This window comes from Phyllostomus discolor, chromosome 4 (genome assembly GCF_004126475.2).
Source record: "Phyllostomus discolor isolate MPI-MPIP mPhyDis1 chromosome 4, mPhyDis1.pri.v3, whole genome shotgun sequence".
Classification (NCBI taxonomy): Eukaryota; Metazoa; Chordata; class Mammalia; order Chiroptera; family Phyllostomidae; genus Phyllostomus; species Phyllostomus discolor.
In genome coordinates, this window is record NC_040906.2 from 62,131,880 (window position 1) to 62,154,559 (window position 22,680).

Consider the following 22,680-nt stretch of genomic DNA (forward strand, 5'->3'; position numbering starts at 1 on the left):
TCAAGGTATCTTTTGATTTCTTCCTTGATCTCATTGTTGACCCATTCATTGTTTAATAACATGTTATTTAGCTTCCATTTCTTTATCTATTTTTCCATTTTCTTCTTGTGATTGTTGTCTAGTTTAATAGCATTGTGGTCAGAGAAGATGCTTGATATTATTTCAGTCACCTTAAATTTATTAAGACTTGCTTTGTGTCATTACATGTGTTCTATCCTAGGAAGTGTTCCATGCGCACTTGAAAAGTGTGTATATTCTGCTGCTTTGGGGAGAAATCCTCTGAAGATAGCTATTAAATCCATTTGATCTAGTGTTTGTTTTATGCAGCTGTGTCTGTCCTTGTTGATTTTCGATCTGAAAGATCTATCCATTGAAGTCAGTGAGGTGTTAACGTCGCTGACTCTGACTCTGACTCTGACTCCGTTACTGTCAGCCTCTCCCTTTATGTCCATCAAGATTTGCATCACATATTTAGGTGCTTCTCTATTGGATGAGTAAATGTTTACTAGCGTTATATCCTCTTGTTGGATTGTTACCTTTATCATTATGTAGTATCCTTTGTTTCTTACTAAAGCCTTGGTTTTAAAGTTGATTTTGTTGGGTACAAGTACTGCTACCCAGCTTTTTTTCCCTTTCCATTTGCATGAAATATCTTTTTCGGTTCCTTTATATTTATTTGGTGTGTACCTTTCTCCTTTTTCTCATATTATCTATTTACTGTTATAAATTTCCCTTTTAAATACAGCTCTGATTATATCTCACAAATTTTGGTATGTTTTCATTTCATTATTCTAGTTAAAATGTGTTTTATTTTCCTTTATGAATTCTTTGGTTGGTTGTTTAGAGATCAGTAATTTAGCATTTAAATATTTTGATTTTTTAAATTGTATTTTTTCCATTACTATTTAGTCCCCTTATACACCCCCCCCACCCCAATCTACATACTGAAATTGTTTTATTGATGTCCATTTTAGTTACATTGTGGTTAAAAACATACTGATGATAGTCTGTGTGCTGTGTTTTGGCTCCTCACTGTTGCTTTTTTTAGACTGTCCTCCTGTGTGTCCTCTTTGTGCCTGTGAAATTTGTTGCATTAGCCAAGAATTTAGGCAGAATGAGTTTCTTTCTGTGTAGTTTCCTTGCTTCTAAGATTACCCTCTAATTTCCAGCTGCTCTGCCAGCTTTGTACTCTGTACTCTGATATTGAAGGTTTTCTTTTATCTAAGCCATTCATAGTGAAGGAATTTGTTCAGTTAAGAAATACATCAGCCCTAGGTAGTGTTGCTCAGTTGGTTGGAGCATCGTGCCATAAACAAAAAGGTTGTGGGTTCAACTCCTGGTCAGGGCACATACCTGGATGGTAGGTTCAGTCCCCATTTGGGGTGTTTGTGAGAGGCAACAGATCAGTGTTTCTCTCCCTCTCTTTGGCCCTCCCTTCCCCCCTCTCTAAAAATCAATAAGTATGTCCTTGGGTGAGGATAAATAAAAATAATAAAAATTTTAAAAATGGAATATGTCAAATTCAACAACTCTACTGTGTGTAGCCCTGTCTTTCAAGAGTAGATTTCTCTATGTTCTCTGCTGGCTATTTTGCCAAGTCCTTGTAGTCTTTCCCAATTCATTCACAGTGTACTTACAGCTAGCCATTTGGATGGCTTAAGCTCTGAATATTGGTCTCATGCTTTTTGTGATTTCCTCACTGTCAGGATTTCCTCTTTAAATTTTCTGATGTTTTCTCAGTCCTGGATTCTGATTTGTAGCACCTTTAGTTAATAAGCCTGTTCATTTTCTTCCATTGTATTTTGCGATTGTAGCTGTGAGGTTTAGATAGCATTAGCAGACCAGAACACCACCAAGTCACACTTTTTACTCCTTCTCATTACCATTTTTTCAGGTTAATTTCTCCTCTGGCTTTTCTCTGCTTTAAAAAAAAAACATATTTTATTGTTTATGCTATTATAGTTGTTCCAATTTTATTCCCCTTTGCCCTCCTCCACCCAGACCCCGCCTCACTCCCAAAAGCAATTCCCATACAGTTGCCCATGACCATGGGTCATTTGTATATGTTCTTTGACTAATCCCTACCCCTTTTTCAACTAGTCCCTACCTTCCCCCTTCCTTCTTTGGCTTTTCTCTACTTTTAGATGCCTTCCTGTATCTTTAGTTTTGTTGTTTTAAATCCAGTTTTTATCATTATCCTCTGTGGGTGATTCATGCAACTACTTTCTTACCACTCCACCATTATCTGAAGTTGTCCTCCCAAAACAAGTAACTTTCTTTTTTTTTTAATTTTATTTTATTTTAATTGTTGTTCAAGCACAGTTTTCTGTCTTTTACTCCCATCCCAGCCCACCTTATTCTTTTTTATATTTTTAAATTATTATATTGTCATTCAATTACAGTTGTCTGTGTTCCCCCCCCCACCACCACCACCACCACTCCCCCAACTATACCCCAGGCAAACCCACCAGGTAACTTTTCTTTAAAAAAAATTTTCATGTAGAACTCTAGGGATGGCAGGTGACCCCGTGTAGCCAATCCAAACATGGTATTTCCCAGACAGTTGTGATTGGTTAAGGAATGGGCACATGGTGCAAATCAGATGAATCAAAGCGATTCCATTCTGGGATTTTTATTGGGGCTGGTGAGGAAGGATACCCTTTAGTCCCACAAATCTGGGAGGAAGGGCCTATCTGAGGATGTATAACCAAAAGAAGAAAGAAGTTTGATCCTGGCAAACGTTCAGTCAGTCTTTTCCAAAAGTCTTTGCCTTATGTGAGCCAATACATTTACCTTTTACTAATTTTGAATTGGGGATTTTGTACTTTTTACCCTAACTGATAGACCCTCCATGATCTAATCACTGCCTACTTAAATTTGTGGTACTGTTCTCACTCTATTCTATTATCTTCTAGCCTCCCTGCCCTTTTGCTTCTTTAGATACAAACATTCTTTCGCAACTAAGGATTTCAAATATGTTCTCCCTCTGGAAGATCTTCCTAAGGTTGATTCTTTCTTATGCTTTGTCTCAGATTAAATGTCCTGAGACATTAATTAGAGAAGTCTTCTTCATACATAATGTCTGTGTAATTGTTCCACACTGTTATCTTTTTGAACCTAATAATTTCATTCATAGTACTCTTCATAATGTATAATTATGCATGGCATAATTATATAATTTATAATTTGGTGGCATTTTGCTTATTTGTCTATTCATCTACATTTAAAGGGCAGGGAGCATATCTGTTTCCTTTTATTATTAGACTCTAGTAAGTGCCTGGCACAGAAATATATGCTCAAGAAATAATTGTTGAAGAAAGGAAAGTAAGGAAAGATGAACTTGCAAGACTAGGACTGAAAATTAGATGATAAATTAACTCTAATAAGTTTTCTAAGCTATTACCTGCTTTACTCAGGTAATACCAAATCACTATGCAAATTTTGGTTGGAAAAGGACATTATCAGCCATCGGATAAGGAATCTTAAAAGATCAATTGGCCTTACTCAAGAGGCAGTGAATAAGTAAAACCCTGAAAGTCCAAAGTTATTTTTAATTAGAACTTCTTATTTAAAAGATACTGGGGCTTCAGTTTACAGTCTATAGAAAATCATTAAGAGAATGAAATAGGACTCTTGTTAAGAGTTTTTGGGATAATGCTTAGGTTGTATTTTAGTTTCTTTGTGAATTTATGTTACGGTATGAACTATGATAACAATACTTACTTTTTTAGTTGAGTTGTACAATTGTAGATATCTATAAATTATAAGTAAAGGCCCTCAAATATTAAATTGTCTAGCTTTTATTCCCCCTCAGTGAGTTTATTTAATGAGGGGTTTGATCACAAGGTACCAACTATTTTTGAAATATTGTTTTACTTAACTTTTGAGAAGTTTGTAGTTTTAATTTAGAATTTTAACAGTAAATTACTAAAAAATGGTAATGACTTCAAATCGATTAAGTGCTCTTAAAATTAAAGCCAGCATTATGAATTAAATTGTGTTTTTTCCTCCAAAATATGTTGGAGTCCTTAATGCCTAGTGTCTCACAATGTATTTGGAGATAGGGTCTTTACAGAGTTAATCAAGGTAAAAATGAGGTAATCAAGTTATAATGAGGTTGTTAGTGTAGGCTCCTAACAAATATGACTGGTATCCTTACAAAAGGAGAACATTGGGGCACAGAGACATGCCTGCATGAAGATGTAGGAAGAAAGCCTGAGGATACCACACGCTAGGAGACAAACTTGGACAGATTCTTCCTTAGCACCTTCAGAGGGAACATGGCGCTGCCAACATCTTGATTTTAGCTTTGGAATTGTGAGGCAATAAATTTCTGTTTCTTTAAGCTACCCAGTTTGTAGTACTCTGTTACAGCATCCCCAGCAAGTCAATATGCCCAGTATGTGTACAAAGCTGATTTTAATAATTTTTGTTCATTATGGGAAAATTAAGACAATATATTAAAATATAAGCAAAACAAGATTTTAGGATTAAGTTACATTTTTCTATTCCATTATCAAAATAAAATACGTCTATATTTGAATATAGAAGTATGTATAAAATATTATTTTTAGCATTTTAATCTAGAATTCTAAATCCTTTCATTACATCTAACAAAAATTGTTTATTTTAAAAGAGAAGCTTCTTCTGTCTTTTAAGAATGGTCATTTCCCTAAGGATTGATAGCTCTTTTGCTGAACTGAATCAAAAACTTGTTCACCATGTTCAATGTTATAGAGTGACAATTTTAGTTCCCAAGGTTACCTAGGCATTTAATGGCATGTTTCCTAATAAAAAAAGACCAACTGAAAGGAAAATAGTAAGTTTACATAGAATCCTGGCAGATACCAACTTAACCAAGTGATCAAAGTTAATAGCACCAGTTCTGCAGAGCGACGTCATGGACCCTGGGTTTGTCTCACTGTGAAGGGCACATTGGATACCCTTCCTGATAAGGCTTAAACTCTTTTAATCATGAGAAAGCATTGGGAACCCACGTTAAGAAACATTCTGTAAAATACCTGACCAGTCCTCGTCAATGTATCAAGGTCCTGAAAACAAGACTGAGGAGACACAGCAACTAAATGTAATGTGGGATTCTGGATTTGATTTGGGGACCGAAAAATTAGTGGGAAGACTAATAACATCTGAATAAATTCTTTATTTTAGTTAATTAAAGTTTATTTCTTGGTTTTGAAAATTGTTTTTGTCAGGTAAGATGTTAACATAAGGGGACGTTAGTACTCTGGATTATTTTTGTATCTCTTTTTATTCTAAAATAATCTCAAAATAAATACATATAAGTAAAATACTTTATTTCCATAGCATGCATGTTTTTATCTGTTAAAATATAAAAGTTAACTGGCTGAAAAAGTTACAAGAATACAGGAATAAATGAAGATTATTTGGTAGAAACTATTTTGTCACCATTAACTATATATTTCTGTATGTTCTTTAATCAAAGTTCAGGTTTATAGAATTTGTAGATTTTGAGTTTCAGGATATTTATATGTGAGCCAGTAATTTGAGCATTTCTTTTATAGAAATTTTGATGCTCTTTCTTTTCATTATTATACTCAGTTGTTACTAGTGGTCATATGGCTTTTATTTTAATGCACTACCATTTTAGAGGATTTACAGGTTGTATGCCAAAGGCTAGTTTTACAATGCTGTAAAATTATGCTTACAATTCTAAAGAGCTAGAGATGAGTTTGAGGACATATTGTAACATCGGTGTAGCAGTAAAACATTTAAAGACATTTTTAGCACACAAAAACAGCATATATGGAGTTCTGTCATAAGAAGCACTCTCCTTGGTTTTTTTAGAAGATTTAGCATTCTTATTCTGTGTAACTATTTTGTTTTAATTTGCTATCTGGACTTTTCCTGATTGATGGGAGATTTTGTTCACTGGTAGTTTAGGTTTTCTTGTGGGAGAAAGTACCCTTACTGTGTTTTGGCGTGAAGTTCATTAACATTAATAAAGACACTGGCAGTTACCATGCCTTGTTACTGAGACACTGCTATTATGTGTGACTACATTTAATTGCTTATACGCGGATTGACTAGTAGAATTTGACTCTGATAAAAAGTATTCAGCATATTATAAGTTGAGAACTTAGATATAAAGATGTATATGAGTCTTTATTATGTAAAATGAGTACCTTATTACCTATCACTTAAAACAGAAACTAAAATAAAAGTTGCATTCAACATATTGAACTATGTTTGAATGTTAATATCTGTTAAAAAGAATAATTGTGGTTTTCTAAAGGTATTTTCATTTTACAATATAATTTATCAATTTACAAGTGTTTTCTGTAAGCAAAATTTAAGAGTTTTAATTTTAACAAGCTTTTATTTGGGAGCATCTTCTAATATTAGGTATATTAATGTAGAAAAAAGTTACTTCTCCAAATGTGGAATGCTCCACTATCCAAATAAAATTATTTTTTAGTTGTAAGGTTAATATAGCTAGTTTGACTTGTGTCATGTTTTGTTTCATGTAAGAAGACATCATTTTGTCCCATTCTTAATACAGAATATGCTTTGTTTTAAATGTAGTTACAATAGTAACTGAACCCTCACCAATTTATGATAAAAAATCACCATGAACAGTAGCTTGAAATTTCAAGACAGTCGAAGAAGACTAAAGGCATTTTCCTGACAGGGGAGCCAAGGGTATTATCTAAACAGCACCCCCTGTTGTATAAATATTAAAGCCACACATGGATGTCATTAAACCAGCTCGTGATTACCCAGAGAGCTTTTAGTAACATTATGAATGCCATTTATAATTGGAGGTGAGAAAAAAGTGAGATGTGTTTTTAATCATTTTAAAGGATGACTCCTGGTTATTCTAGTCTTTTAAAAGAAGAGAGAAACATAAAATTAAAGTCTATCATTTTAGAGCTGTCCACAGCAGTATTAGGAAATGTCTCTGTAACTGAATATGGTTTGCTTTACATAGTATATATTTTAGAAAGTAAAAATGATTAAGAAATGGCTCTTTTCATCATAACCTTGTATTCAGTAATGATATGATAACACACAGATTGTAAATAATCAGGAGTCTTCAAAGGAGGATCAAAACATATTGGTCCAAGAGATTCAGGAATACTTCTTGGGCAATATATATTTATAGATGATTAGGAAAGAATACATTGGATTATAAAAGGCAAAAGTCAAAGAGCATGTTACATAGGCAAAGAGCATGTTTTATAGGCATGAAGTAGGAGAAATTATGTGACCAAAATCCAACAGTAGGAAACATTTGTTAACTACTTACTGTGTTTCATATTATGCCAGGTGTTGGGAGTGCAAAGATGAATGAGATTCAGTGTGTGCTCTCAAGGAGTGAAACTCATAATTTAGAATTCACTCCATCATAGAAGTGTTAGTTAAAACAGTGAAAGAACTTAAAATAACTGAGGAAGAAAGCATGAAGACAAAGAGGTTGTTGCTGGACAAAATTTTTTAGAAATGCTTCCATGTAGAAAACAAATCCAAAAAAGCAGACAGTAGTATTATTGAAAGATAGGTAGAGTTAAGAAGAGGGTCAATATAGTTCCATGATCTGAAGCTTAAGGGTAAACAAAGGTTTTAATAAGAAGAGGCAATCAGCAATGCCAGATTTACATAGAGGAGTTAAGAATGAGAAGAGTAAAGATTAGTGGGCTCTAATGATTAGGAAAACTTTAGTCACTTTACAGACGAAATGGAGGGGAGGCTTGAAACTTGGCAGAAATATTAAAGATTCTGAGAAGTGGGGAAGAAGTTGATATATAGGTGTAAGACTTTCCCTTAAAAGGTCACAGAGGAGGGGAGGGGTGACAGGATTGAGAGGAAAGGAGAGAACGGTCAGGAGAGTGGTAGAAAATTAGGAGAGACCAGAGGTCATGCTGAGAAAGAAGGAAATGGAAATGTGGAAATCTGTGGTTAGAGTGAAATTTGAGAATTTAAGATATTGGAGGTGGTAGAATTTTGTGTGATCAAATTCAACACGTGGTCTAAATGGAATCAAGGAGGAACAAAGGGCCAAGTGGTAATTTTTTTTTTAAGTCAGTAAAGAAGAGTTGGAGAAGTAAAGTGAAAGGAAACTAGGAAACATCTTTGCAAAATTTACATGAAGATTCAAGACAACGTCCTGTTTAGATTGAAGGCCTTTGGAATCAGTTGCAGGGATGTGACTTCTGCTCTTAATGAGTAGTGAATTGATTCGCTCATCAGATATTTATTATGTATATCTATTATGTATTATGTACTCTTTTAGATATTTGGAATCTATTACTTAATTTGTATATGATAGTACCAGTTTATAGTAATGAAATGTTAACTGACTTGTTTTGTACATTATAGTGTAAAAAATATTCATACTAATTATGGTCAAACCATGAGTTCCTTGAGGTCAAAGACTTTTTTATTCATCCCTGTGTGTTGATGACTAAACGTAGCACCTGATACTTAATAGGTGTGTTTATGAAATGTCTGAATTACTGAATCTGTTCAATAAATATCAGGAGTTCTGGAAGATTTTTAAATGAAATCAGTATCTATGTTTCTTAAAAGGTAGAACAATACTAAAATTATGTATAGTGTTTCAGAGCCTTTTAATAAGAAATATTTTTTGTTTCACTGATGGTAGATTCTTGCTATAAAGGCAAAAATAGTAGAAATTACGAGATGTATTATGAAATTATTCCCTTCTGTGATACAGCTTTACCTATATATACCAGAGAAAGTCTCTAATGTGTATTTTTGACCCTGCATGGTATCGCTCTAGTTCTCAGGTGGCCCTTGTCTCCTTCACTAAATACAAAAGTGAATCTTTTCTCACCAACGAGGAATAGGCCCTATATATTCCATTGTTACTTGTATGCTTTCTGTGCTTTACTTATTTCCTCCATTAAATTTATAAGAAAAAATAACAAAATAGAGTAAGATAGCCTCTTTGTAATGTTGGCAGCCATAGATGTAATTGTGTGTACAGGATTATACTTATTTTTTCCCCATTTGAGTCCATGGTGAATACACTTACATTTTGTATGAATTTTCTACTCAGTTCCTTCTAGATGTCACTCTTTTTAGAATTAAAAAAAGAATTTTTTGTTACCAAATTGTGTATGACTGACTAGTTCTTAATTGTTGCTGCAAAGTGACTTTATTTAAGTATTGCTCATATTTTCTGTCCATGAGTCTCCAAGGTTTAGCTTATTGACTGCTTCACAATAAAATTAATGTTTTGACTATGCATCTGAGAATGCTGCATACTACTAATTTATTAGCTTTTGGTAGAGTTATTTCTCAGTTTCTGACCCTTCATAATTTTAATCTCTAATAAATTTTTATATTTTATGTAGCTTTGCATTTATCCCTCAATTTCTTTGTATTAAATCACTTCTATATTTATAACAAATATAATTCAAGAACTGCTACTTTGTAAAATATAAAGGACAAATGATTCTAAAATCCCCAAACTAGAGTGAGTGTTCAGTTCAGCTTGCTTATCAAGAAAACTGATATAGAAGGAAATGTGACTGATCATAATAGGGTGTTAAATAAAACATTTGATTAAGGACCCCTGATTCAGGCAGTTGGTTTGGTGAGAATCAGTGATTTTTATATGCAATAACATGTGAGCCTAAATACTGGTTCTTAACAGTGTACAGGCTCTTTAAAAAAGAAAGAAAGGAAGAAAGGAGCAGGATTTTAGAGAGTTTTCTAAAAAAAAAAACAACAAAACCACACAGTCTTTCTTGAGGCCTATCACTGGTTTTCAAGATAGTGGTATTTGAGTAATGCTTTTTCCCAGTAGCATGCCGTTTGTGTTTAACTCCACTTCAGTGCTAAGGCAGCGTTGAACTCTGGTAATGCAAAAGCATGAAATTCACAAATTTTCTGTTTAGGCTTTGGTGAACAGAAACAAAGACTGGCTGACTTAGAAAAATACCTCAGTTTGTGTCCTTTTCCTGTTCTCCCCTCTGGCAGTTCCTTTCTGGGCCTGCGTCATAACGACCTGGAGAATCTTCCCTGTGAGACCTGGTTACTGCTTTGTTGTAGTGAAGCCTTGACTGTCAATCATAACTTTGTACTTTCTAACTAGCTAATAAAAAGCATACTTATTTTTAACTTATATTTTAAAATTTACTTCAAATATCTTGTGTTAAAAGTGACAATTGAAATGCAGAACCAAGTCTGATATAAACAGGTGTTAGTAAGAAAGCCTTATTCTTATTTTAACACAGAGAGCAATACCTTTCCCATGGTGAATTCCTAAAATAGCCTGGAGTGTGGGGTTTGATATTGTTTTTGTAGTATCAAGCCAGGGAAACTTAATTATTTCCTGGAAGCAAAAGGAAGATTCAAAGTATTAACAGATTTTCTGCCAAATCGCTGCAAAGTATACAAAACAGGTCTTGTGTTTGATGGTATAACACTCCCACTTGGGATTATGACACTTAGTGCTAGATTCTGCTTAAGGTATAACTGGAGATTATAAATTCACACATTTGAATTGAGTATAATATGGAGATTGTTAGAATTGAATATGATATTTCCACCACAAAATGAAAAAAAGATTTTTATATTGATAAATACCTGTGAATGTATTTAGAAATAATCTTAGTATATTCATTAAATCTTTATGTTGTATTATACATTGTGTTATTAGGTTAGAATATAATTCCTTTTTGGTATTAACTCTCATCATCTACGAGGTATTAGAGAACATAGCTTCAATTCTGGCACATGGAAACTGGAAGCACTTTACCTAGTTGTATGATAATTTGAGAAATGACTTGGTGACAGATTCTGGATGTATTTCATTGGTTTTGAACCTTATGTTAATAAGATGTTTTCATTTTCCTTATGACTGAAGAATTGACAATATATTTAATGTACATATATTAACATGACAAAGTTTGCCTCACTTCTGCAGGTCAAACTATTATAATTAGTGAACATTATTTACTTAAAGCATCATTTCTCAAGTTCAAAGTAAATACAGCTATACCATTCATTTTAATTATGTTTATTAGAGTACTTTAATGTTTCTAGAAACATATTCTATAGGGTTTAAATAGTAGAAATGCAAAAAAAAATGTAAAATAAAATTTTAATATATAAGAAGTTACAGATTTTCTCTTAAGTTGTGAATGCTGAAATCAGATAAATCTGACCTGTTTTTATACTACAACTTTAAGTGTGTTCTTTTCCCTCCCAGGACATTTATTCAGAGCAGCTGGGGATCAACCGTTTAACCTGTCCACAGTGTCGAGTGCCTTCCCAATGGTCAGCCACCCAGTCTTTGGTCTACATTCAGCCAGCTCAGGGCATTCAGAATTTGGTGGTTTGGGGACACTTGGTACACCCACAGCCTTAGCCGCACATCCCCAACTAGCATCTTTTCCAGGTAAACATCTGTTACAAACTGTTCAAGGAAAGGAGGAAAGCTTGAAAATGTTCAAGCAGTAATTTGTTTATTAAATTGAACAAAAAGAACAGTCTAATGCCTGATATATTAAAACTCTTGTACAAGAATTTGCTCAATCCTATTTATTATGTGCAAAGAAACCCATAGCACATGTACTTGGCGGCATTGCTGTTAATTAGGTATTCAAGTATTTGGCTAGAGAAATAGGCATCTGCACCAAAAGTGAGTAACTAGCTAAGTTTTCCTCTTGCTTTTTATTTAAGTATAATATGCAAAAAGGTGTATGTATTGTAAGTGTAGTATTTGATGAATTCTTTTTCAGTTTGATTTTGAAAATATACCTCATGTTGGAAAACTAAAGTCTAGTTCTTAAAATGAGTATCTCTGTACTTTCATTTTGAATTTTCACTTCTCTGTACGTTGTCAGGAAGATAAGCTTGGAATTTCTGTATTTTTATATTCAGTCAAAACAACTATAGATTTATACCACAAATGTGGCAGGAAGACCAGAATTATCCCAAATTCTACAGACTATGAGAATTCAGGAGTTTACTAAGACACTAATTAAAGTTTAACTTACACAAACATTCTATTATTCGTCTTGTTATATTATTTTGAAAGACTAAACTTTGAGTGTTTCCAGTGATTAATTTTATTTTAATAAATTTTAGTAAGGGATATTAAAAATTAGAACATAACTGTAGACACAAATAAACCCAAATTTAAATCTGCCTTTGCAACATGTTAGCTATGTGACCTTGAACAAGTATCTGACCTCTCAGCCACAGTTTTTCTTATGTGAGAAATGAGGATGATAATAATAGTACCTGCTCTTGGGATTCCTGTGCAGATTAAAGGAGATAAGCCCTGTTTAACACCGAATGCAGTGATTAGCACATAATTGGTAACTTGTTACTATTTTTCTCTTGCCCACTTTGATGGGTAATAACTTGGCAAGTGCTTATATATATTCATGTGTACATATATAAGCACTTGACTATATATAAACATATATACACATATATGTATATATACACACATATATGTATGGTGGGAAGATGGTTAACTATATATTTCAAGTACTGTTTTTTGAATCATAGTATTCCTTCAGTTCAGTTGTCTAGAGGAGAAGGGATGGTGGGGAGGGGTACTGTAAGTAGAAAGTTAAAATAAAGTCTTAAATTACCTTAACATTTGATTTAAAAATACTAATACAAATTTAATTCTGTCAGTTTCTTGAATGGTTGTTTAGTAAGATGAGCATTCAATAGATATTTCCTGAAATACAGGATTGCTGAATAAAAATCAAAATAGGTGATATGAATATAGATAGTTAACTGATAGCTTCATTATGGTTTATTATAGTATTGCTTTGGAGCATTTCTAAACCATAGTGAAATTACTGTATTATTAAAATCCAATGTGTTCTGCACTGGAATGATGGTCAATAAGTATGAAGAATTACTCATCTGAACTTCAAAACTGTTGATACTTCCACTGTATAGAAAAAAAATTCCTTTAACCTGTTGTCCATAAACTTTTCACTCACTCATTTATTGTACATAATTCTTTGAGCATTTACTGTGTTCGTACACTGGGCCAGGCTCTTAGAAATACACTCACATAGTATATGTCATGTTGTTAATAGTTTTTAGGAGATGGATAAACAGTCACAAGTCACAGTGTTTAATGATAAACGTATGCCTATAGAAGCATACTGTTTGGCCAAATGAATGGAGATTGTGCCTAATTATAGAGGGCTTATTTCAGTTGTAGGTTTGGTATAACAACAAATTTTAATTCTCTGTACTTGGCTTTATTTTTTTTATTTTATTTTTTTTCCAAAGTGTATTTCTTGGCTTTATTTACAAGAGTAATCAAAATGCCAAAATTTTGAAATTATCTAATAAGTAAATGAAAGCACACAAGGAAGAAAATACTAGGATTTTTAAATGAGTAAGACTTTATTTTTAAATTTTATGGACATGTAAATTATTCTGTATGTCAGATGATTAAATCAGCAGATGCACTATTTTAATGGACCTTAGTATAATAAAAATTATGTTTATTTAATGTTGAAATTGTATTTCATTTTAATTTCTTTAAAAATATATACAACTGTTAGTTATTATATTTTCATATTACATTACCATGAATTTTTTGAAGTATCTGGATCTATTGAGTATGAAAAAATTTTAAATTCTACTATACCTTCTAGATAAAATTGAGATTTAGCATAGCCTCCAAAATATTAGAATCTTTCAATTTAATATTATAAATATTGCTTCTATGCGGTTATATCCTTTCAATATATTTAGAAATTCATCACGTGCTGATTTGTGTAATCCTTATTTTATATGTATAGCTGTATAAACATGCTAGTTTGGAAGTGACTAAATTTTTTTATTTTTGTCAATTTGGAAGATAGATAAGCTCTTATTTAACAAAAACTGTATTATTTCCTATGAAATATTAGACATTTTTAAAGTTTGTAGTTGGAAGCCCTACCATTTTTATCTTTTTATTTGGTTGTTCTTATTTACTTGTTTTTATTGCCTGTGGTGTCAGCTTATTTATTACATGCTTTTTCCAACTGTTTTGTTTCTAGTCTCTATCATGTACTTATTTACCATTGGTATTTTTTAAAGTACATTTTCCTGTTTTTCCTGAGTTTATGTCTAAAATATTTGAATCTTACTTCATTTTGATTACCTTGTCAATTTGTTGGTTGTTTACAAAGTCTATACATTCAACTGCAATGTTTTAATTATAGACTCTACATTAAATAACACAAATATGCTTGGAAAACCTCAGTCCCCTTATGTCAGCTATGTGGAACCTAGTTATTAAACCTATAAATAACAATAGATTCCAACTATGCTGATACAAGCCCAAAACACACAGTTTTTCTTCCTGTCTAAATACACTTCTTTCATCTAAACAGTGGATAAATGATTAATGCTTTTGTGTAGTTATTCTTGGTTGAGTTCCCGTCTTTCAGGCACTGCTGAATATACATTGGTGTCGTTTCACTCACAGCACCTTCCTGCAGTGCAAAAGAGCTTTTGCAGTTTTCTGCTTACCCTGTCTTTTAAACCTGTTGGAATGGCAGCCGCCATGAACGTTTCACTTTTGTAAAAAAACAGTCTGTTTTTTAAAACAGATAATTAGATAATAATTAGATAATTAGTTTGCCATTAGATAATGAAGGTGTACATTGCTTTATATCATATTTTTAATGTAGAGTGAGAAAAGCTTTAAAGACCATATAATATAGTATAGTGACAATATTGAAATTTTCCCATGCTATATTATTATTTTTTTTTTCTCTCTAATTTCCTTATGGTTGTTAGCATCAATGAAAAATATTGCCTATATCTTGGAAGATTAGCCTCAAAGGTTATAACTAATTTGATAATCTAGCAGTTTAATTAGTTGGAAAAGATCGTTTCTGATTATTTTAGAAGGGACAATACAAGGCTTGCCTTTGGATTATTTTCAGGTCTTAATATTCACCCTTCCTTGAAAAGTGTATTCTATAAAACTTGGCTTCTCTTCTTCATTAAAAGTTTTAACTGAGAGCCACAGTTTGAGCATGTAAATTACATATGATGATTTTCTACATTCAGTCATTTTACAGTTATAAAACAGTGATTGTTATTCATAATTTATGAAAGGAAGTATGACCAAATTTAAGCTTTTTCATTAATTTAAGGGGAGAAACTTTACAAATCTTTTGTTTTAATGTGACTTGTTTTGAAATCTTTGAGCACTTTTTCATTCATAGTACAAAAAAAAAAAGAAAGAAGAAAAAGTCTTAATGATTTTGCTGTTTTTATGTTTTTGAGTAAGAGAACATTTTCCTCCGTAAATTCAACTGAGATATACTGGATTATGGTAATCCTTGTTTAAACAATCTTATTTGTCAGAGCCAGATCTATAATGTATGTATTTTGAGGAATTTTAATCATTGGTTGTAGATAGTAATGTTAAATTCTAAGGTATTAAAATAGATTGGTATAATCTTAACTGTTTTTCTCTACTATTTTAGAAAATTATGGTACAAGTCATCAAAGAGTCAGATAATTGTTTAATATTCCAGTTTTCCAGTTTATTTTTAAACCCATAGACTACCGTTGTTCTTTATAAACTGGAATCCAGAGAGGCTGCCTAGTGAAGAAGATTCTTGGATACTGCCTTGAGAGTAATGATAAGTGTATAACTTCTAATTAGCAATCCTAAAATTAGAAAGATGATCAGGAAAAAAAGGTGATCAGAACTATGTATAATTCAGCAATTCTGTTCCATATTGAAACTATAAAATTTATTTTTGAAGAATAAAATATAAAAAGCATTGTTGCATTGCCTAGAAAGTTTATTCAGATATTTTCATGTGTTTGTTTGGTGCTTGGTTTTGAGGTGCAGAATGGTGGCGAACAACAGATGTTCATACTCGTACAGGGGCAACCTTCTTTCCACCGTTGCTGGGAATTCCACCACTGTTTGCTCCTCCAACCCAGAATCATGATTCTTCTTCATTCCATTCAAGGACTTCAGGAAAAAGTAACCGAAATGGTCCTGAAAAAGGTATCCATGTTAACTTAAATGCAGTATTAAAAATCCTACGTTTCACTACCTATTTTCAGTAGAGTTCAACACCACGTAAATAACATTGCATTAGACACTTTCACATTGTCTTGCTTAATTCTTATAGTAACTCTTCAAGACTGAAAGTATTTTCATTTTGCAACCAGCATTAAATACCACTTAGTATTTTTTTTTTTGCAACCACGGTTAAATAAGTTATTCAAGGAAGTGTTACTTACAGATTGACATAGCATAGCAGAATTTAAACCCAGGTCTTCTAACTCCAGACTCTACTGCTTTTTCTTTGTATCACATTAACCTTGTTGTATAATTCAATATAATTATTGTACTGTAATTAGGCATTAAGTTTATTAAGACTAATATCCTAGTATTCCTTTTTTCTTTTAAATGATCATTAATATTTCTGTAGTTAACAGTTGTTAGGCTATCATTTGCAAATTATAATTGCATTTTAGATGGTTTATTATTATCTCTCTTTTCGCTTGGGTTGGTATTTAGCGGAGTTTGTTGTGAAAGGATGAATTTTTGCATATAATTATCCTTTAAACATTTTTAAAAAATTAAAGTGAAAATCACATAAATATAAAGTTAGCCATTTTAAAGTGAATAATTCAGTGGCACTTAATGCATTCACATTGTTATACAACCATCACCTCCATGTAGTTTCAAAACATTTTGTCACCCCAAAAGGATTTATATGTAATGAATATCTCACAGATTGAATCATACAGTTGCAACCTTTGTACATGGCTTCTTTCACTTAGCATTATGTTTTTGAGAATCATCTGCATTGTAGTATATGTCATTACTTCATTCTTTTATATGGTTGAATAAATTCTTTTGTATGAACATCTTTATTTTTATTTTCAAGGTGTAAATGGGTCAATAAATGGTAACAGTACATCATCTGTGTCTGGTATCAACACATCTGTACTGTCCACTGCTGCTTCCAGTTCCGTGGGACAGACTAAAAGTATAAGCTCAGGTGGAGGAAATCGAAAATGTAATCAGGATCAAAACAAAAACCAGCCTTTGGATGCTAGAGCTGACAAAATCAAGGATAAGGTAAGTTACTCTTTGAAGGACAAATTTATAACAGATCTATATGTAGCATTCTGGAAGTCAAACCACCCAAATCTGTGAGATAATTTCTTATGAATTACCAACTTCTGTATTTACAGATGTTTGTTTTTATGGCATGGTACTCATGTTATGTATCTTAAAAATTGAAACTGTCAGCACGAGTCAAAAATACAAATAATAATACTAGCTAAGATTATTGAGAATATACCAGCTCTGCACTACTTGCTTTGTATATAAAATATATTTCAATCCTCCCTTTCCCCATAATGAGGTAAGTACCATTATTACAAATGGGGAACACCTCTAAAACAGTTGGCCAGTTAGTGGTCAAGGTTTGACATCAAGTGGGTTGACTTCAGATCCCATGCTTTAGGGAAAAAAACCCTTTATTATGGAAATTTTCAAATATACAGAATAGACAGAATAACATAATAATCTTATGTACCCATTATTCAGGTGCAGTAGCTATCACCTTGTGGACAATTTCATTTCAACTGTACAGATGATCAGTTGAATGCCTCTCAGTTCTATTTTATTTTTTGCCAGTTGGCACAATATTAGATATTGTCAGTCAGGGGTCCTGGAGAATCACTGGGAGAAGAAGGGGTTTCTGTTGCTGGTTCCAGTGTTTCTTCCTGCTCTTACGCTGTGGCTGCCACCTGTGTGTAGGAGACTCAGTAGTGCACATCATCCAGCGAGCTTCACTGGCATCCCAGCAGACAGCTCACTATGGTAGGCCCTGCCTTGTCTGCCCGTGGTTTCGCTTTCTGTGGTTTCAGTTCCTTGTGGTCAGTTACCCACCATCTGAAAATATTAAATGGAAAATCCCAGAAATAAACAATTCATAAGTTTTGAATTGTGCTCTGTTCTGAGGAACGTGATGAAATTTGGCACTGTCCTGCTTCATCCCACCCGGGATGTGAATTATCCCTTTGCACAGCATATCTAGGCTGTACTGCTGGCCTGTGAGTCACTGGATAATCATCTCAGTCATCAAATTGACTGTCATGGTGTCCCAGTGTTTGTGCTCCGTAACTCTTGTTTTACGTAATAATGGTCCTGAAGTACAAGACCAGTGATGCTGGCAATTTGGATATGCCACAGAGAAGCTGTAAAGTGCTTCCTTTTAGTGAAAAGGTGAAAGCTCTTGACATAAGAAACCAAAAAAAAAATTATTCTGAGGTTGCTAACATCTATAGTAAAATGGATCTTTTATTCATGAAATTGTGAAGGAAAAATAAATTTGTGCTAGTTCTGCTGTTGCGCCTTAAACTGCAAAAATTATGGCCACAATGTGTGATTAAGCGCTTAAATAGAGAAAAGACATTAAATTTGTGGGTGGAAGATATGAACAAAAAAACACGTTCCAGTTGACAGCAATGTGTTATACTAGATATCAAGCTTATACAAAGCCTTCAGCGAGGGATCCCCTGAAACAAGTGACAACAACCATTTTTTGCAAGTAAGGGATGGTTACACAGATTCAGGAATAGGGTTGGACTGGAAAATATAAAAAGTACTAGGAAGAGACAGGCCACATTCACATAGATAATTGTTCTACTTTATTATTTGTTATTGTTGGTCTCCTACTATGCCTAATTTTCAAGAAGGGACCCAGAAAAATCCATAATTATTTTCTGGAGGGCAGGCTCCTTGTAGTACAGGTTTCCGTTGCTAGGTGAGTGTTCTAAGAACCCATCTGTATGAGTGTACCAGCTGGCGTTATTGTAAGAGGCTGCATTCAGCTTCAGTGAATTTTTCTGAAGACTCTTTCCACACATTTGCCTATTTCATGATGGCTAATTTACAAGCACACTTGGCTACACCATGGTGAGTGTTTATCACTTTTTGACCAAAAATGGCACGACTCTCATTCTCCACCCTACCTTATTCACTTGATCTCTCCCCAAGCGACCTTTTTTTTGTTTCCCCGGATGAAAACAGTCATCAAAGGGAAATGTTTTGCCAATGTGGAAGAGGTGAAACCAAAAATGGCAGAAGCACTGAAAAGGTATCAAAATTGACAAGTTCAAAAACTGTTCTGAGCAGTGGAAAAAACTTCTCAGTAGGTGTATTGCATCAGATGGAGAATACTTTGAAGGTGACTGAAGTTTAAACATGTAAGACTAAATACACAATTTTTTATAAATAAATTCTGGGTTTTTTGGGTCCCCCCCATATATGAATTAACACATTATATGCAGAATTTTCAGTAAGTGCACCCTTATCAGTGAATTTGGTCCCATTTTTAGTTTCCACTTGATTGAGAAATCTTGGTTTATTCTGAGTTAAAGGCTTAGCATCAATTGCAAACATTCTGGGAACAAAGATAATAAATAGAGCCATGTCTTCTTCTCATCTACATTTTATGAAAACCACCTTTGGACCTGGCTTTCTGGGTAAAAGCATCAGAAGCTTGTGATCCTGCATCACTTTTCCTACCATCTCAGGAATATCAAGGGGACTGGGAAGCTGTTGACACACTATAGCAAGAAGAGCCAGATATGGGTAACCACTGATGATAAGTAGCATTTATTTGAACTTTAAATCTGAACAACATGCCACCCAGGCTCTAATTTTTAATCCTAAGGAACTATTTTGTCAACTTTTCCTTGTTCTTCTCCAAGACATCACAAACTCCATATGTTCTACAAGATCAACAGAACAAAGAAAGATTTTTTTCTTTTGTCCTACATATTTCATAGAAATACTTCTTCTATATATATATTTCATTTCCCTGTCTAACAGAAAATAAATGTTTTCCAGAATATGGCAAGACATGTAAGTGCCTAGGGGAAGGTCATCTGGTAAAGCCAAGAAACCTCATGGTACCCAGTCATGGAAAACTCACCAGGACTGTACTTAGGCTTCAATACAAACACTCCCTTTGCCCTTCGACAAATGTGATGGACTCTTGGTTATTTCCTTCCAGAGACAGAGGTTTCAGGGTCACATTCTAACTGTTCCTCTTCCCACCACCCCCCTCTTGTTCCCTGCTTTCTCTTTTTAATTTTTTATTTTAAATCATTTTTATAATAGTTAATATCAACTGTACCTGAAAAATAAAAATGATTTTCAGGTACAGTTGACATTAAGTATTGTATTGGTTTCAGGTGTACAGCCCAGTGATTAGCCATTATGTAACTAAGTGATCATCCCAATAAATCTCGTACCTTATGACTTACATAGTTATTAGAATATTATTGAGTCTACAGCCATACCACCCTGAGCACATCTGATCTCAGCTGATCTCTGAAGCTAAGCAGGGTTGGGCCCCTCAGGTATGGATGGGAGATTATTATTGACTGTATTCCCTTTGCTGTACTTTATATCCCCATGGCTATTCTGTAACAACCAATTTATACTTAATTCCTTCACCTTTTTCACCTCTCCCTCTAACTAACTCCCTTCCCATTTGGCAAACATCAAATAGTTCTCTGTATCTGTGGGTCTGTTTTTTTTCTGCTTGTTAGTTTATTTTGTTTTTTAGATTAAATTGTTGATAGGTATGTATTGATATTTTGTTGTTCATTTTTTATCCTTTTAAAAACTTTTCTTCTTTTTAAAGAAAACCCTTTAACATTTCACGTAATACTGATTTGCTTCACTAGCACTTTTGTGCAGTTTGAAAAAATGTTCTTCAGCTAATTTTGATAATCCTTCCTGGGGGGTACCAGAAGGATCACACAGCTTTGTACTACTCATTGAAAATCATTGATTAAGCCCAGTTCCCCAAAATAATTCATTTTGCATGTATATTTAGAATAAAAGTAGATACCTTTTTTTTTTAAAGATTGCATTTGTTTTTAGAGAGAGGGGAAGGTAGTGAGAGAGGGAGAAGAACATCCATGTGAGAGAGAAACATCAGTTGGTTGCTTCTGGCATGCCCGCAGTTGGGGGGCCTGGCCCACAACCCAGATATGTGCTCTGACTGGGAATCAAACCAGGGACCTTTTGGTTTACCAAGGACACCCAACCCCCTGAGCCACACCAGTCAGGGCAGAATAAAGTTAGATATTTTAAATTAAAATAAGTCACAAATTAAAATACACAAATGTACAGCTCATTGAGAAAAAAATAAAACAATTCAAGGTTGGGTGAGTTCCGCTACTGCTGCCATATAAAGTATAAAAGATTGTTACCACAGCAGCCAAGACAATCTTTTAAAGACAAAAGTGGTTTCTGGATTTTAAAACCTCTTATCTTGTCACTTCCTCCAACAGTTTCCTATCCCACTTGAAATAGTTTCCTTGCCATGGCCTATGAGACCTGGTATGATAAGACCCCCCCAGTCCCTCTCTACATATGAGCTATGTCCCTGGTTCCCTATGCCATGTAGCTGGGATAGCTGACCTCTCCTTCCTCCACACACATCAGACTCCTTTCCTTTACTGTTTCCTGTCTTGGAAGGTTTTTCTCTTGTTCATCCTTCAAGTCTCAGCAGAGGAAGATCTTGCCTGATAACTGCATCTAAATCTTCATCTCACCCAACCCCCGACATACACTGTCTCTCCAGTTATCCTGTTTTAGTTATGGTATTTATCTCTAAAAACACTGATTTATATTGTTCGTTGATTCTCTGCACCCACATGTCCCACTAGAGCAGATTGCTGTCTCTTTGTCACACCCCTTTATTCCCAGAGACTAGAACAACTATACTGGGTATATAAAGCCTTGAATATGTGTTTATTTTGTTATTGGGAGAAGGAAGTATACAGTGAAATGAAAGTTCAAAGCAAGGGTTCTGAAATGCTTTCCCAGATTGGATGGGGGAGGGTGGATGAATAAGCTCTTCTTTGATCATTTTTTGATGAATCTAAGCCTTATTTTTAAAATGTTTAAATGAGATAAAAGAGACACCCTACCTAATTATCTACGAATAGAAAAGAAGTACCTACACACACATGCAGCAACTAAGGAGATGAAATTGATGATATTGATATGCATTTTCCTTTTTGTTTTTTTTCCCCTAATCCCTGACTTGTCTGCTTATATCTCGCTCTTTTTAATGGGTTCTAAAGTTGTTATTTTGCCCTGGTTGGGTTGCTCAGTTAGTTGGAGTATTGTCATGTACACCAAAAGGTTGTGGGCTTCTGCCCTGATTAGGGAACATACTAGGTTGTAGGTGTGATCCCCAGTCCGGGCACATATGGGAGGCAGCCAATAGATATCTGTGTGTGCGTGTGCCTGTGCCTCTCTGTCTCTCCCTCTCTCTCTAAAACCAATAAAACATATCCTCAGGTGAGGATTTTTAAAAAAGAATTGAATTTGTTACTTTATAAAAGCACAGACTTTTGCACACTGTCAGAATACGCTACCCAAACCCACCTGCATCAGAATAACATTAAGGGCTTGTTAATGCAGTTCTCTGTGTGCTGTTTGTAATTGGGACACAGGAATATGCTTGTTGCAGCAAGGTTTGCAAGTGAATACCATGCACCGTAAAGCTTTGGGATCCACACTTTTAAACCCCTTTCTTGTGGAGTGCATGCCCTGTTTCTCAGTGCCCTCTTTAAATAAAAACTACACAGATTACTTGGGCATTAGAATGGGAGTTT

At 33.9% G+C, this 22,680-nt stretch overlaps 1 protein-coding gene across 20 annotated transcripts in view; it reads left to right on the top strand.

The window, feature by feature from the left end:
- The window catches only part of BAZ2B (bromodomain adjacent to zinc finger domain 2B), a 367,012-nt gene that overhangs the window by 233,035 nt on the left and 111,297 nt on the right, over positions 1–22,680 (top strand). For 13 of the 20 annotated variants that reach the window (XM_036023418.1, XM_036023403.1, XM_036023409.1 and 10 more), the window contains 3 exons: positions 11,222–11,410; positions 15,851–16,018; positions 16,911–17,104. In XM_036023418.1, the coding sequence (XP_035879311.1) occupies positions 11,222–11,410; positions 15,851–16,018; positions 16,911–17,104 (551 nt within the window). The remainder of the gene's footprint in view (positions 1–11,221; positions 11,411–15,850; positions 16,019–16,910; positions 17,105–22,680) is intronic. The other 7 variants (XM_036023420.1, XM_036023406.1, XM_036023416.1 and 4 more) reach the window with 3 other exon arrangements.